The 12130-nt window shown below is 41.4% G+C and overlaps 4 protein-coding genes across 4 annotated transcripts; 1 reads left to right on the top strand and 3 right to left on the bottom strand.

Annotated features, from left to right (window-relative positions):
* Positions 1-69: 69 nt before the first annotated feature.
* I206_100144 (uncharacterized protein) lies at positions 70-2018 on the bottom strand (the record flags this gene model as incomplete). Its single annotated transcript, XM_070202145.1, has 12 exons — positions 70-352; positions 416-426; positions 487-580; positions 646-756; positions 815-863; positions 921-978; positions 1040-1091; positions 1149-1217; positions 1280-1489; positions 1607-1817; positions 1875-1896; positions 1968-2018. The coding sequence occupies 12 exons, from the start codon at positions 2016-2018 to the stop codon at positions 70-72; spliced, it is 1221 nt and encodes a 406-aa protein (XP_070058246.1).
* Positions 2019-2404: 386 nt separating this feature from the next.
* I206_100143 (uncharacterized protein) lies at positions 2405-4690 on the bottom strand (the record flags this gene model as incomplete). The annotated part of the gene is made up of 8 exons (XM_019152958.1): positions 2405-2770; positions 2827-3060; positions 3113-3240; positions 3293-3910; positions 3955-4309; positions 4364-4446; positions 4504-4614; positions 4672-4690. 8 exons carry the CDS (start codon positions 4688-4690, stop codon positions 2405-2407), a joined length of 1914 nt encoding a protein of 637 aa, XP_019015096.1.
* A 330-nt stretch (positions 4691-5020) lies between these two features.
* On the top strand, positions 5021-9900 carry I206_100142 (uncharacterized protein; the record flags this gene model as incomplete). Its single annotated transcript, XM_019152959.1, has 6 exons — positions 5021-7967; positions 8020-8362; positions 8419-8573; positions 8634-8873; positions 8923-9511; positions 9576-9900. 6 exons carry the CDS (start codon positions 5021-5023, stop codon positions 9898-9900), a joined length of 4599 nt encoding a protein of 1532 aa, XP_019015097.1.
* A 316-nt stretch (positions 9901-10216) lies between these two features.
* I206_100141 (uncharacterized protein) lies at positions 10217-11464 on the bottom strand (the record flags this gene model as incomplete). The annotated part of the gene is made up of 6 exons (XM_070202144.1): positions 10217-10267; positions 10347-10714; positions 10790-11044; positions 11104-11115; positions 11174-11246; positions 11303-11464. The coding sequence occupies 6 exons, from the start codon at positions 11462-11464 to the stop codon at positions 10217-10219; spliced, it is 921 nt and encodes a 306-aa protein (XP_070058245.1).
* Positions 11465-12130: the final 666 nt, after the last annotated feature.

The following is a 12130-nucleotide window of genomic DNA, read 5'->3' as shown; positions in this document are numbered from 1 at the left end:
TTCTTGGAATACTCTATAACAAAACCTGACATTCCCATTGGTACTTGTAAACCCATATAAACAAATCAATTACCAAAGTTTATAACTTTTACCACCTTTTTGTTCCTTTATTTTCGAATTAGCATTTTCAGCTGAATTTCTGATAACCCATGTCATTTCATAAGTCTTAGCTGCATCTTCGTAGGAAGAGAAAATTTCAGGTTCAGCACCACCTTCAATAGCATCAATGAAATGGTTCATTTCAGTTTGATAAGCGTCGTCTCCTGGTGTGACAGTTTTCTCGAATTCATCGGATCCAGGTCTTCTGACCAGTAATTCTGGGGCCTTGGAAGTTCCGAAGATGTTTTGGAGGCTGCGCGTCAGTACCCAGGATGAGCTCAAAGACTTGATGTGGACCGGAAGGAAGTATGCTCACACGAAAGAGTACTAAAGATAACGAATATCAGCACGACTACATCGACCAATCGTCACGCAAGGATCACTCACCCCATCAGCGTAGACTTCCAATTGTACCTCGTAATCAGTTCCGTGTAAAGCAGTAGAATGCAAGAAGATTCCGACGGCACCGGATTCGTATTTCCTGCAAACGAAGGGGTTACCATGAGCATTGTGATAATTTTGAAGGGTCATTTATGAAGAACTCACCAACTGGCTGAAGTGGCTCTAGGGATTCTAAGGTGATCAGGAATTACTGATTCGTCAAAGTTCTTCTTGGACAATTGACCTGGCTTTTCGTGGGCCTCGAGAGCGTGGGCGCTAAGATTGAACATATCAGCATTGAATATCGTACCAGGCCAGAAGTCAAATGACTCACGAGATGGTATTGAAATCAATTTCTCCACCCAAGAATCGTACGAGATCACCTAATTTTTCCGGTTAGAACCCGCATTAAAGCTAGAGTGGGTTTCAATTAAACGCACAGATATGAGTGGCTTGTTCGATGACTGGTCCAAGTTGGATATCCTTGTTCCACCAATCCTGCATAACGCATGATTGTCAGCTGCAGTCGTGTTGTCGACACCCCCAAAGCAGAACTTACAGTCTTGACAGCCAATTCATAAGCTACCACGAATCGAGCATTGGTTGCCATGCTACGGCATAAGAGTATCAGATCCGACTTTCGATTGACATTGGAAGATCCAACTCACACAGTAAGGTTGTTTTCTTCGATAATCTTCTTGACTTGTTGAACGATCTTGAGGTACCGTAATACGTAACTGTTTTATCTCATTGATCAGCATTGCTTCTCGGGGCGCAAACAAAACGATTATCAACTCACCCAATAGAGATAGGAGCTTTATGATTTGCCTTCAAATACTCGGAAACCTTCAATGCCTCTCCAACACTCTCTTCCCATGGTTTACCAGTAGCTACTGGTTTCTCGAAGAAAATAGCTACATTAGGGAAAGCTCTATTAAGTTGGATTTCCAAGTCTTTTCCAGGTAAAGTTGAACCTCGAACAGTAGGTGGGGTAGCTACGAATATGGCCCTGGAAGTATTACAATGTATCAGCTACAATCCGGGTTGCAGATTCGATTTCATCCAACTTTTGGCCATTTTCCATTTTCAATTTGATCACAATGGATAATGAAAATTAAAAACTGACCTTGGTTCTGGTGCTTTACCTTGATCAACTAATTTCTTAAATTCCGCTACACTAGGTAAAATTACAGTATTTTCATAAGATGATTTATGAGGACCTTCACTTTTGATTTTTAAAGCTGCTTCTGCTCTTTTAGGATCAACTTCAATTACAGCATCTACTTTTAATCTTTCACCAAGTTTAGCTTCAGCTCTTTTAGCAATGTTCCATGGTCCTATGATCGATTATATTAGCTAATAATTGGCAGATTAATAAAATGAATTATAATCACCTTCTGGTGTACCGAACATGGCCTATAAGGTTACAATAAAAATTAGCTGATCGTGTCGAAGGTTTGTTAAAAAATTAGGAAATGGTGACTTACAAATCCAGCACCAACCATGATAACGTGAAATTCATTTGTACTAGTTGACATTTTGTGTTTTTTCTATTTAATATTCTTGGATGTAGGGTATATACATGAAAATCTATAAAGATGATTCGAAAAAAAGAGAAAAATACAATTGTAAACGTGCCAAGATATATATATATACTCGAGTATTTATCGATGAATTGACTTACAACTCGTAATCGATTTTTTAAATCGGTCGATCTGTAAAGTTATCGTAATTACTAACTCAAAAGTAAATCTCAAATCACAGGCACGATTAAAGATCACGTCATCCCATTCATTCATCCGTTTGTCTTGATTCATTAAGCGAATGACCTTGACCGATAAATCAGTGTAGAGATGTTTATAAAATGCATGACCTCAAGTTAGATGGGTATAAAGACAATGTACAAAATTACCACCAACACAACCTAATTTCTTTTCCTCTTTAAAATCCCTTTGAGAGGTTTCTCATCTTTAGCAAATGATACCCTCTTGGCTTTCTTCGAAGGAGCAGGTAATGAAGCTCTCTTTCTCTTCTTGATTGGCTCTGGTTCCGGTTCAGATTCCTCTTCATCTTCCTCTTCGACATCAGATCCTGATGAAGGTTCAGGTCCATCTTCAAGATCCAATTCTTCACCTTCATCTGAAGCTATTAATAATCCCTCATCGTCTTCATCCTCATCATCCTCGTTATCGTCTTCATCGTCAAGCTCGTCCTCATCTTCGTCCTCCTCCTCCTCGTCCTCTTCATCCGATGGCCCAGCCATGGCTGTGTAATCATCGTCGAGGATGATCTAAATCGCACCCGTCAGTTCCAATTTCAAACTTGCAGAACTAGAGCACAACTCACATCACGTTTATCAACTTCTTGACAACCCTTGAATCTGATCAAACCCTTTCCATTCTCCTTTTTGAGTTCTTTCTTGGCTTTGCACTTTTCCAACACCCTAGACATATCGTATTTCTCCGTTGACTCAATATCCATCGATGTGGATTTAGGGGCAGCAGTGTAGTACGGGAAAGTGTTGTATGCCCAATCTCGCAAAAGCACTCTAGCAGCTGCCTCAAGGTCCGGTGTACCGTGCTACAGAATGGTTGTAAGCACTTGAATACACCAAAGGCAGAAAACGTCTCACCTTCTTTATTCTTCCTTGAGCCCGAGCAAGAGCAGTCAAGAAGGCATCCAAATCTCCAGCTTCAAAGTATGGAACGTTGTAAGCTAACATCAAATCTTGGTGATTCGATCTTTTGACGATGTAGTTGACTAGAGCATCCGGATTAGCAGACTCATCTCAAAGATCGGATTAATAGCTCACCTAGCGGTAATGCGTCTTTCACTTTATCAACCCTTCCTAAATTTCTTCTCAACAAATCACCCGCTAATTTGCTCTCCAAGGCATCCCATTTCTCAGGTTCAATTTCTTCATCGTCTTCGTCGTCTTCCTCAGAATCGTCTTCTTCAGCATATTCCCATCCGGGAGTATCAATTATCCTGATCTTTTCACCTTCAACATCGATCTCAATTTCAACAGGAGCCTTGGTTTTAGGTTCAGGTATTTTAGCGGAAGTCGCTGTTGGGATGTAAGGTGCTACTGCATGTTTAGGTTGAGACGGGGGTAAGAGCGAATTTAAGATGGAAGTTTTCCCAACAGATGGTAAACCCATGAATGCTAGTACTAAAGGTTCGTTAGGAATTTCGACGGCTTTGGATCTAGACTTTGATTTAGGTTGAAATTTAGCTTGTTTCTCAGCAGACCATGTTTTGATAGCAGAGTATAACTCGTCTTTACCCCATACCTCTTTCAAATTTGACGATGCAGCAGGGATTTTGGAAGATGATGCGGCTGGTTGAGCGGGTAAGGAAGATTTGAATAGGAAAGTTGGGATGTCGAGTTGTGAAAGCCATGACTGTAATGCTTCTCTAGGGACGAGGTCTATTTGACAAAGATTAGCTATGAGCGAAAGCATGCGAACGCACCAATCTTATTGACAAGCAGGACGACCCGTCCTTCAGCTTCTTTGATTAATCCTTCAACATGTCCACTTCGCCCACCTAGTATATCTCTAGCATCTACAACCTGGCAAACCACATCTGCTCTGTCGATAACGTCTTGTAAAGTGGCGAGTGCAGTATCGATAAGATCCGGTACATCGACAGCGACTGAGGCTGATGATGTTGAAGGTTCTGCTATACCCGATAAAGGTGCAGTTCTTGAAAGTACAGATCCAGCGAGTGAGATGATTCCTGGTGTATCACCTTCTTCTTCCTCTTGTGGAGGTGCTGATTTTGCGGCTTTTGCTGCTTCTCTTCTAGCGAATTTTTCTTCCTCGGCCTGGTTAGAATCAGTCAGCCTGGATGAGTCTCCTGAACGGAGCTCGTCACGCACCTTTCGTCGTTCTTCGGCTAATTCAGCAAGAATTTGATCTTTGAATGGAAAACTATTTGGGATTCCGGGATCTTGCTTCTTTTCTATAATCAGGTTTGACTCAGAATGTGTTCTCTATGTGATCATTACCTGTAACTCACTAGATTTCCATGTTTGATCTTTTTTAGCTGCCTTTTTAGTTTTCCTCTTATTATCCACTGATTTCTTGTGGATCTTTGCCCTATCTCGGGTGGTTTGACGGTTGGTCGTTTCTACGGCGTGATATGATCAGCTAGGGGTATTAAATGGATATGGCTCTGCGAACTTACGCTTTCTGATTCGTGGCATGGTGATCCTGGGTTCGTTTTGATGAGTGACAAAAGCAACAATAGGACTAACTGTTATTTGGCTGCATTGGTGAATATTCAAAATCTTGAAATATTGAAATCTACACTCAACCTCCACTTTTACGCAAATGAATGCAAATCTGCAACAATTAAGTGCCACATTGGATACATTAAATGGGGTTATTTAATAATTTACTTGGTTGTTTGGTTTGTTTGTTTTCCCTTTAATATCTCGCGACTGGCTTTTAATTATCCAACTGAAGGAAAAAACAAAAACAAACATTAAACTAATATTCTCACTTTTCAATAATCACCCTTGAACATTCTCAAAATGTCACTCCCTACACCGGGATGGCATACGGATGAACTGGCAGAGGAATGGCCAGACAGTTCACCTTCACCACCCGTATTACCGGTTGAATTACCTCCAATTCCCCATGCAACGATAAACATGGATTCAATACGAGCGAAACGAGGTTCATTACGGATGTTAGGTCAAGCGTCTGCAAGGCCTTTACCCCCATCAAGGAGTACAAGTACGAACTCACAACCAGGTAGAATTGTTTCAGGATATGTAGAAGATGGGAAAGGACATTTACCATCTAGATCAACTTCTAACACATCAAATGGATTACTGTCTCCCCCTTCTTCAAGATCATCTTCAGGTGCAGATCAAGAAGCTGTCGGTGGGACTTGCGTTGTGAAAGAAGGAGTAGAAGATAATAGAGGTCAACATTTGGCTAGGAATCCAATGGGTCCGAAAGGTGGAAAAGATATTTTCGGTGCTTTACCTTTGGAAAGAATGTTTGATCCTCCTTCCCCACCAACAGCGTCACAACCTCTTGAACCAGAGTCATCTGTGATATCTACGCCAACACCGGAGACACAACAACGTCGTCTTTCTCATGCATACGCTCCAGCAAACCCTTCCAGACTTAGTAAATCAGTCACTCCCTCTTCTAACGACTCATTCACGACTCATTCATCAGGCGCAGATTCTACCAATCGATCACACGTTATAGATCAAGAAGTAGTGGAAGAAGCAGATTCTTTGATACGGGATGATACGCTGCTCAGAGACGAGGACGATTCGGCCATGCCTGGTGACTTTTACACTGCTCCTCAAGGTCAAGATGGTACGACCAAGACACGGCTCGGGGAATTAAGTTTGAGGTCTGGAGAGGTAGAAACGGACTTGTCACCGTTCAATAGGCAAGTGTCAGCCGATTACCCATTTACATTTAACGCGCCAAGGCGCCCATCGGAAAACGCATCGTCAGAGAAAGATCATTCGGAAAGGTCGATATTCGATCCGGAAAGTCATGCCAATGGAGAAGGTCCTTCACATTCGACATTGAACATGAAAACGAGCTCAAACAGACCTGCTCTGGAACAAGTACAAACTGCCCCAAGAGGTGTTTCCAACCAGTCGTCAACAAACGGCGCATTGCGTTTATTCAGAAGTACATACGATACCTATACCCGAGAACACCTCTCTGCTCTTGTGGATAGTATAGCCATCGAACCCTCGCCTTCCCCACCCAGTCAACCCAGCGCTCGGGGTCTAAGGGAATGGTCGCCCGCAGAATCCGCTTCTCCCTCTGCTTCTGGCTCAACCCCATCGAGCATGTCGTCCGATGGCAGATCGTCAAAACGGCTTCGATTATCACCCGCATCTCCTCCGAAACGGACTTCCGGGTTGAGGGATTGGGGTGCACAAGGGAGAGCGATGATGGAAAGAATCAGAGGAAGAGATACAGCGGATGAGACGACTACCAGCGCGAGTCGAAGTGCGACGACTGCAAGCGTACCGGGTGAGCCTGGTTTGTATGAGATTGGGCGATTGGAACTGACATGGGAGATAGAAGACGGGCCAACGGTTGACTACGCCAATCTGCCACCCACACCACCACTGGACAATGCACCACGTCATGATAAACCGACACACCGTTCCAACCCGTCAACCACGTCCTCGGGCTATCTCCGAGCGGCAGAAGACATCATGGCTCGAATCAAGTCCCGTAAAGTATCAGAATCCGCTTCTGGCGTTGAAAATAGCCCTGTCGCTATCGGTGGAAGACGGGTACTATCGGAATCAGATGAGAATAGGATGTGGGAAGCAGGAGCTGAAGACTACGCCAAGTCAAGGAATAGATCAAAGCCCAGTCCACGAAGGATGTTGAGGCGACTTAGCGCATCAGACGAGATCCAGAGAGCCTTGCACGAGGATAGTGGTGATGAGCAACCGCAGAGACCTCGCTTGGAAGAAAGAAGACCTACAATAGCTTCCAATGATCAACATGAAGCGCCCGTGCAATCAGCTGGTGCGCCATTCGATGCTGACGATCTCAATCGTTACATGTCATCTTCCACCCACGCTTCGACGGCGATATCAACCTCTTTTGTCAAACACCGTGGACCCAAAGGCAAAGCTACTTCTGCACCAGGCATGAGGATGATTCGACCTGACGATATTCAAGGCGTCGTACCTGATCGGATCGGAAAAATGAGGTTTGATAGAGCCGGCATGCGATGGGTAAGGGAAGAGTTGGCACCGCTGGACGAAGCTGGTGAAAGCAAGTTGGGAGGAAGTGAAGAATCAGTGGATGTCTTTGCGGGAATGGAATCTCTGCCAGAAGAGCGGAATGGATCGCTACATCAAGCTGAGATTTCAGTTTTTAGTATCAGTTCGGCGTCGACCACGACCTCGGAGAGTGGGATCATTCATGAAGCCGAACAAACTCGGATCATTGATGATGGATTTTCGGATACAGGATCTGAATTAGAGGAACCAACTGAAATGCCCGAGATCAGACCAACTGCCCCGTCGCCCAAATCGCTCGAGGTATCGCCTCATAGGCCAATGATACACCATGCCACATCCGCACCTGCAGTGATGACCCCCACACCATCTGCTTATGCACCCAAACCCATTAGATCGGCTTTACGGAACGCTGCCACCCCCGCAGGTGTGTTCAAGAAGCGTACCGGATGGTCGGATGAACTCACCCCAGCAGGGTCAAGGGGAGTCACTCCTGGAAGTAGCGGGAAACGATCTGTTAGCTTTTCGGATGGTAAACGGAATGGCAAAATTATTGGGTTGGAAGTGGAGATCAAGGCTACAACGACGAAGTGGACTTCAACAACGGAGGAGGTCGATCTTTTCAACGAAGATTCAACTAGTCATAATGGCGTCGTCGGGGAGAGTAGTAAAAGTTTCTTGCCATCAGCTAGAACAAAGAGGATTCAAGGTCTCTTAGAAAATATGGAAGAGATGAGTAAGTGGATTGAGTGCGTACGAAATGACTTTGGCTGACAAATGCTTTATAGGTCTCGAGGATGAAACCCCTTCGAAACCGTCTCGTGGCGTTGTTGATAGACCAGCCTCAAGAGCTTCATCGGTTCATTCTTCAGATTCGGAATCGACCGTACCCATTCAATCATTCCGTGGAAGGTCTTTCAGAGGTCGGACACCAAGAAATCCAGGTGATGCTACATTCTTAACTGAATGTTCATTCGGTGTGGCACACGATAGGCTCGTAGAGCTTATCACGGATGTTCATCCTTTCGAAGCTCATTGGGAGAATCTCAAGTCTGTCAATTTGAAAGGAAAGGGCGCAGATAGTGTGGCAAGGTTGAAAGAGTTTCTGCCTGCTCTGGATGAAGCGAATTTGTGAGTAGATCCGGTGCTAACATCTGATGTCAACGTCAACACTAACATTTTTACAGGGACGACAACGCGATCTCGTATCTCAGTGGTATACCCTCCACAATCAGGAATTTGCATGTGGCTGGAAACAAAATTACCAGTTTGACATCGGTCAACCATTTAAGAAACCTTCAGTATTTGGATATCTCGAGAAATCAGCTGGATAGCGTGTCTCGTGAGTCAACGCGCCTGTCAGTCTGGCAGGAAGCGCCCAGCTGATATGTATGGTGGACAGAATTGGAATGCTTGAGACACCTTCGCGAGCTCAAAGTGGACAACAACGCCATAACCGACTTGTCAGGTATAATGCAAATGGATTGTTTGATCAAGCTGTCCTGCGCAAACAACCGAATCGAAAGTCTGGATCTGAGCAATGCGAAATGGTCAAAGATGGAAAATCTCAACTTGTCACAGAACGCTATTAAGGCGATAAGGGATTTACATAGATTATCGTCTATCGCTACGTTGAATTTGGGTGAGTCGGTTGCTTTTGAATCATGAGCGGTAGCTAACTTGGGCCGTAGATGGTAACCAACTTGAACATCTCGCCCCTTCGAAGGGTATGAGTTCGATTAGGGTTCTTCGATTCAGCGATAATAATATCGATCATTTCGATATATCATTTTTCCCTAAAATTAGAACTCTTTATGCGGACGGAAATAAATTGACACATTTATCAAGATCAAATTCAAATAATACTGGTAGATTAGAAAATCTTTCTTTAAGAAATCAAAGAATTTCAAATGATTTACAACTAAAATTAACATTTAGAGATTTAGAAAATGTTAAAAGGTTATATCTATCTGGGAATTCGTTTGAGAGAAAAGATCTCTTCGAAAATTTAGAAGAATTAAACCCACTGTATTCTTTGATTTATTTAGAAATTGCTGCTTGTAAATTGAATCAATGGCCTAAACAATTCAATAAATTATTACCAAATTTAAAAGTAATTAATTTAAATTATAATCATTTGAAAAACCTTGACGGATTAAAAGAATTGAATGGTTTAAGGAAATTAACAATAGTAGGAAATAGATTAGGTAATGATTATGATGATAAAAATGTTTTAAAAGGTTTAAAAGGTTTAAATAATTTAGAAGAAATTGATTTTAGGTGAGTTTTTTTGTTTTTTTTGTGAGTATTTGATTAATTAATGATATTTTTTTTAAAAATTTAGAATGAATCCTTCTACTTTATCATTTTATTTTCCATTATTACTTTCTACGAATTCTTCAACAACAACAACAACAACAATAACAAATAATCAATCAATTCTTGATCCATCATTAACAACATTAACAATAAAACTTAAAATGATAAATTGGCAATCATTTGATAATAAATTTAGAAAAAATTTAACTGATGAATGGTATTCAAAAAGACTTGTTTATAGAGGTTTAATAATGTTAAATTGTTTAAAATTAAAAAAATTAGATGGAATTTTAATTGAAGAAAATGAAAGGAAAAAAGCAACTCAATTAATTAAAGCTGCTTTAAAATAATTTCAAGGAAAGAAAAAAAAAATGTGTAAATTTGATTTGAAATTATTCTTGTATTTATTTTGAATTTTAAGGTGATTAAGGTTATTTGTTGTATATTTAATTTCATACCTTGTTAAATTCATGAATAAGTGAATTGCTTAATGAAAGTGAAAGAGGTAAACAGTATGGCTTATGGCGGAGAGAAAAATATTTATCATGTCGTTTGATATCACTGTTGCATCGATTCCAACGTGACTCATTCCCGTCTACTTATCGCTACTAAGAATATACTTCTCTCGACCTTTTTTCGTCTCATACCTATATCAAGCACCAAAATCTAAAGGTCTGAAGGAAGATCAGGCTCAGGGAAATCTTCAGTCATATGTTCCTAATATCATTGCAATTGTTATCAGCATCATCTTGAAGTACTCATTCAGAACAAATCATTAAAACAAAAAAAAACTCACGTCGTAATGTCTGAAATAAACTTTTCTACCAGCTTGTTCAATTTCATCAATTTCCTCTTTTGAAAGATCAGGTAAATCTTCAATTGAAACGATTTTTTCAAGATTTTTAGGTTTTGTAGAAGTTGTAACAGCAACAACACCTTTATTTATTGTCCATAATAATAAAACAGAAGCTGAATCAATTTGTTTACCAGTTTCTTTTGTTAATTTATTTGCAATTCTTTCTAAAATTGGTTTAATTGGACCTCCAGTTGGATGTCTTAATAAAGGTGTTAATGGTCCATAAGCTTCAGTTATTATACCGTGTTTAGCTTGAATATCTAAAACTGGTTGAAGATGTGATAAAACGTATGGGTGGTATTCAAGTTCTACGCGAATTAATCCAATTTTTAGTAAATATAATTGTGAAATCGAGTATATTAATGTCACATAATCGAACTCACGATTTACAACAGGCTTAATCCTTGCAATATCCAAAACAGCTTTCAAATCTTGTGGTCGATAATTACTAACACCAAGACTTACACCTTCAAGTGTACCGTCCAAGACTAAATCTTCTAGGATAGTCCAGAACTGGGCAATTTTGCCTTCTTCAGGTACGAATGGGTTATGTACGAGAAGTAAGTCAGGTTTGAAAGTGAGATTAGAGAGTCTTTCTTGAACATTGGCTTTAAGGTTTTCTGGGGTAGTTGGGATGTCTATTCATGGCAATGGTATATCAGTTGTAGGCATAGGAGTCGGTTGTTGGAACACATACGAGAGCCGGAAACTATTGACCAAGGCATGTATTAGCAGTGACACTTCAGGTATTCCACTCGTCAACTCACCCTTAGTTGTGACCCAGATATCCTCCTTTTTGGCACCGACTTGTTTAAGAGCTTCTCCCGTAGCGATTTCAGTCTGAAAAGTGTGCATACGTCAATGAGATACCTTGACTTTATAGCTCTTATACATACCTTGTAAAGCTCAGCAGTATCGATAGCCTTTACACCGGTTTTAAGTGCAGTGATACCGTATTCTAAAGCAGGATCATGTTTACCATTAAGTCCACCAGTTCCATTTCCCCATTGAAGAGCAGGAATGGCTTTTCCATCGGATAATTTGAAAGTTCGAGTCATCGTTTCGTGCTGTTCAAATTTGTTAGAGTAATGAGTTATGGTAAAGGGAAAAAGGGGACAAGCGGGGGTTATTACCTGGTTATATACGCTGACGTCGATGGCGACAGATAACGAAAATCAACCGATTTTTAAATCCTGAATCAGCGGACCGGAATCCGAGGATAAAGGTGGAGGTTTGATAATGACTTGTTTATCAGGTTTATCAGTTTCAAAGATATCTCCACTCATATTACTTTGACCCTGCACCAAGCAGATAAATCATTTACCTGTCAAATGCGACCACGAGTAAAGAGGCATGTGGTAACAGACGGAATATCACCGGCCGAATTCCGGTTTAATGAAGACCCGTCATACGTCATTTGTTATGGAAAGTCCGCATGATTGAGGCAATTGGAGAAAGGGGCCCAGACTCCCCACACCCAGATGTATCCTGAGCAGTTGAACGAAAACAATGAGTCCACAGCACCAGAGAGAGGGGTACATTGAGACAAATGAAGAGGGAAAGAACCTCGCGAAGAAGCTCCTAAAGTCAAATAGATAGCACGCGAAAGGGACATAAAATCTAGTGCCCGATTGCCGGTCGTAAACTTTTCAGGTCATATGATCACCTGCCTGTTCATTCTACAATGACCCGAACGGACTAAGCATACTCATCAGCTATCCCGC

The sequence above is a fragment of the Kwoniella pini genome, chromosome 1 (assembly GCF_000512605.2).
Source record: "Kwoniella pini CBS 10737 chromosome 1, complete sequence".
In the NCBI taxonomy this organism is placed as follows: Eukaryota; Fungi; Basidiomycota; class Tremellomycetes; order Tremellales; family Cryptococcaceae; genus Kwoniella; species Kwoniella pini.
Note: the sequence above shows the minus strand (reverse complement) of the source record. Positions and strands in the feature narration are given on the sequence as shown.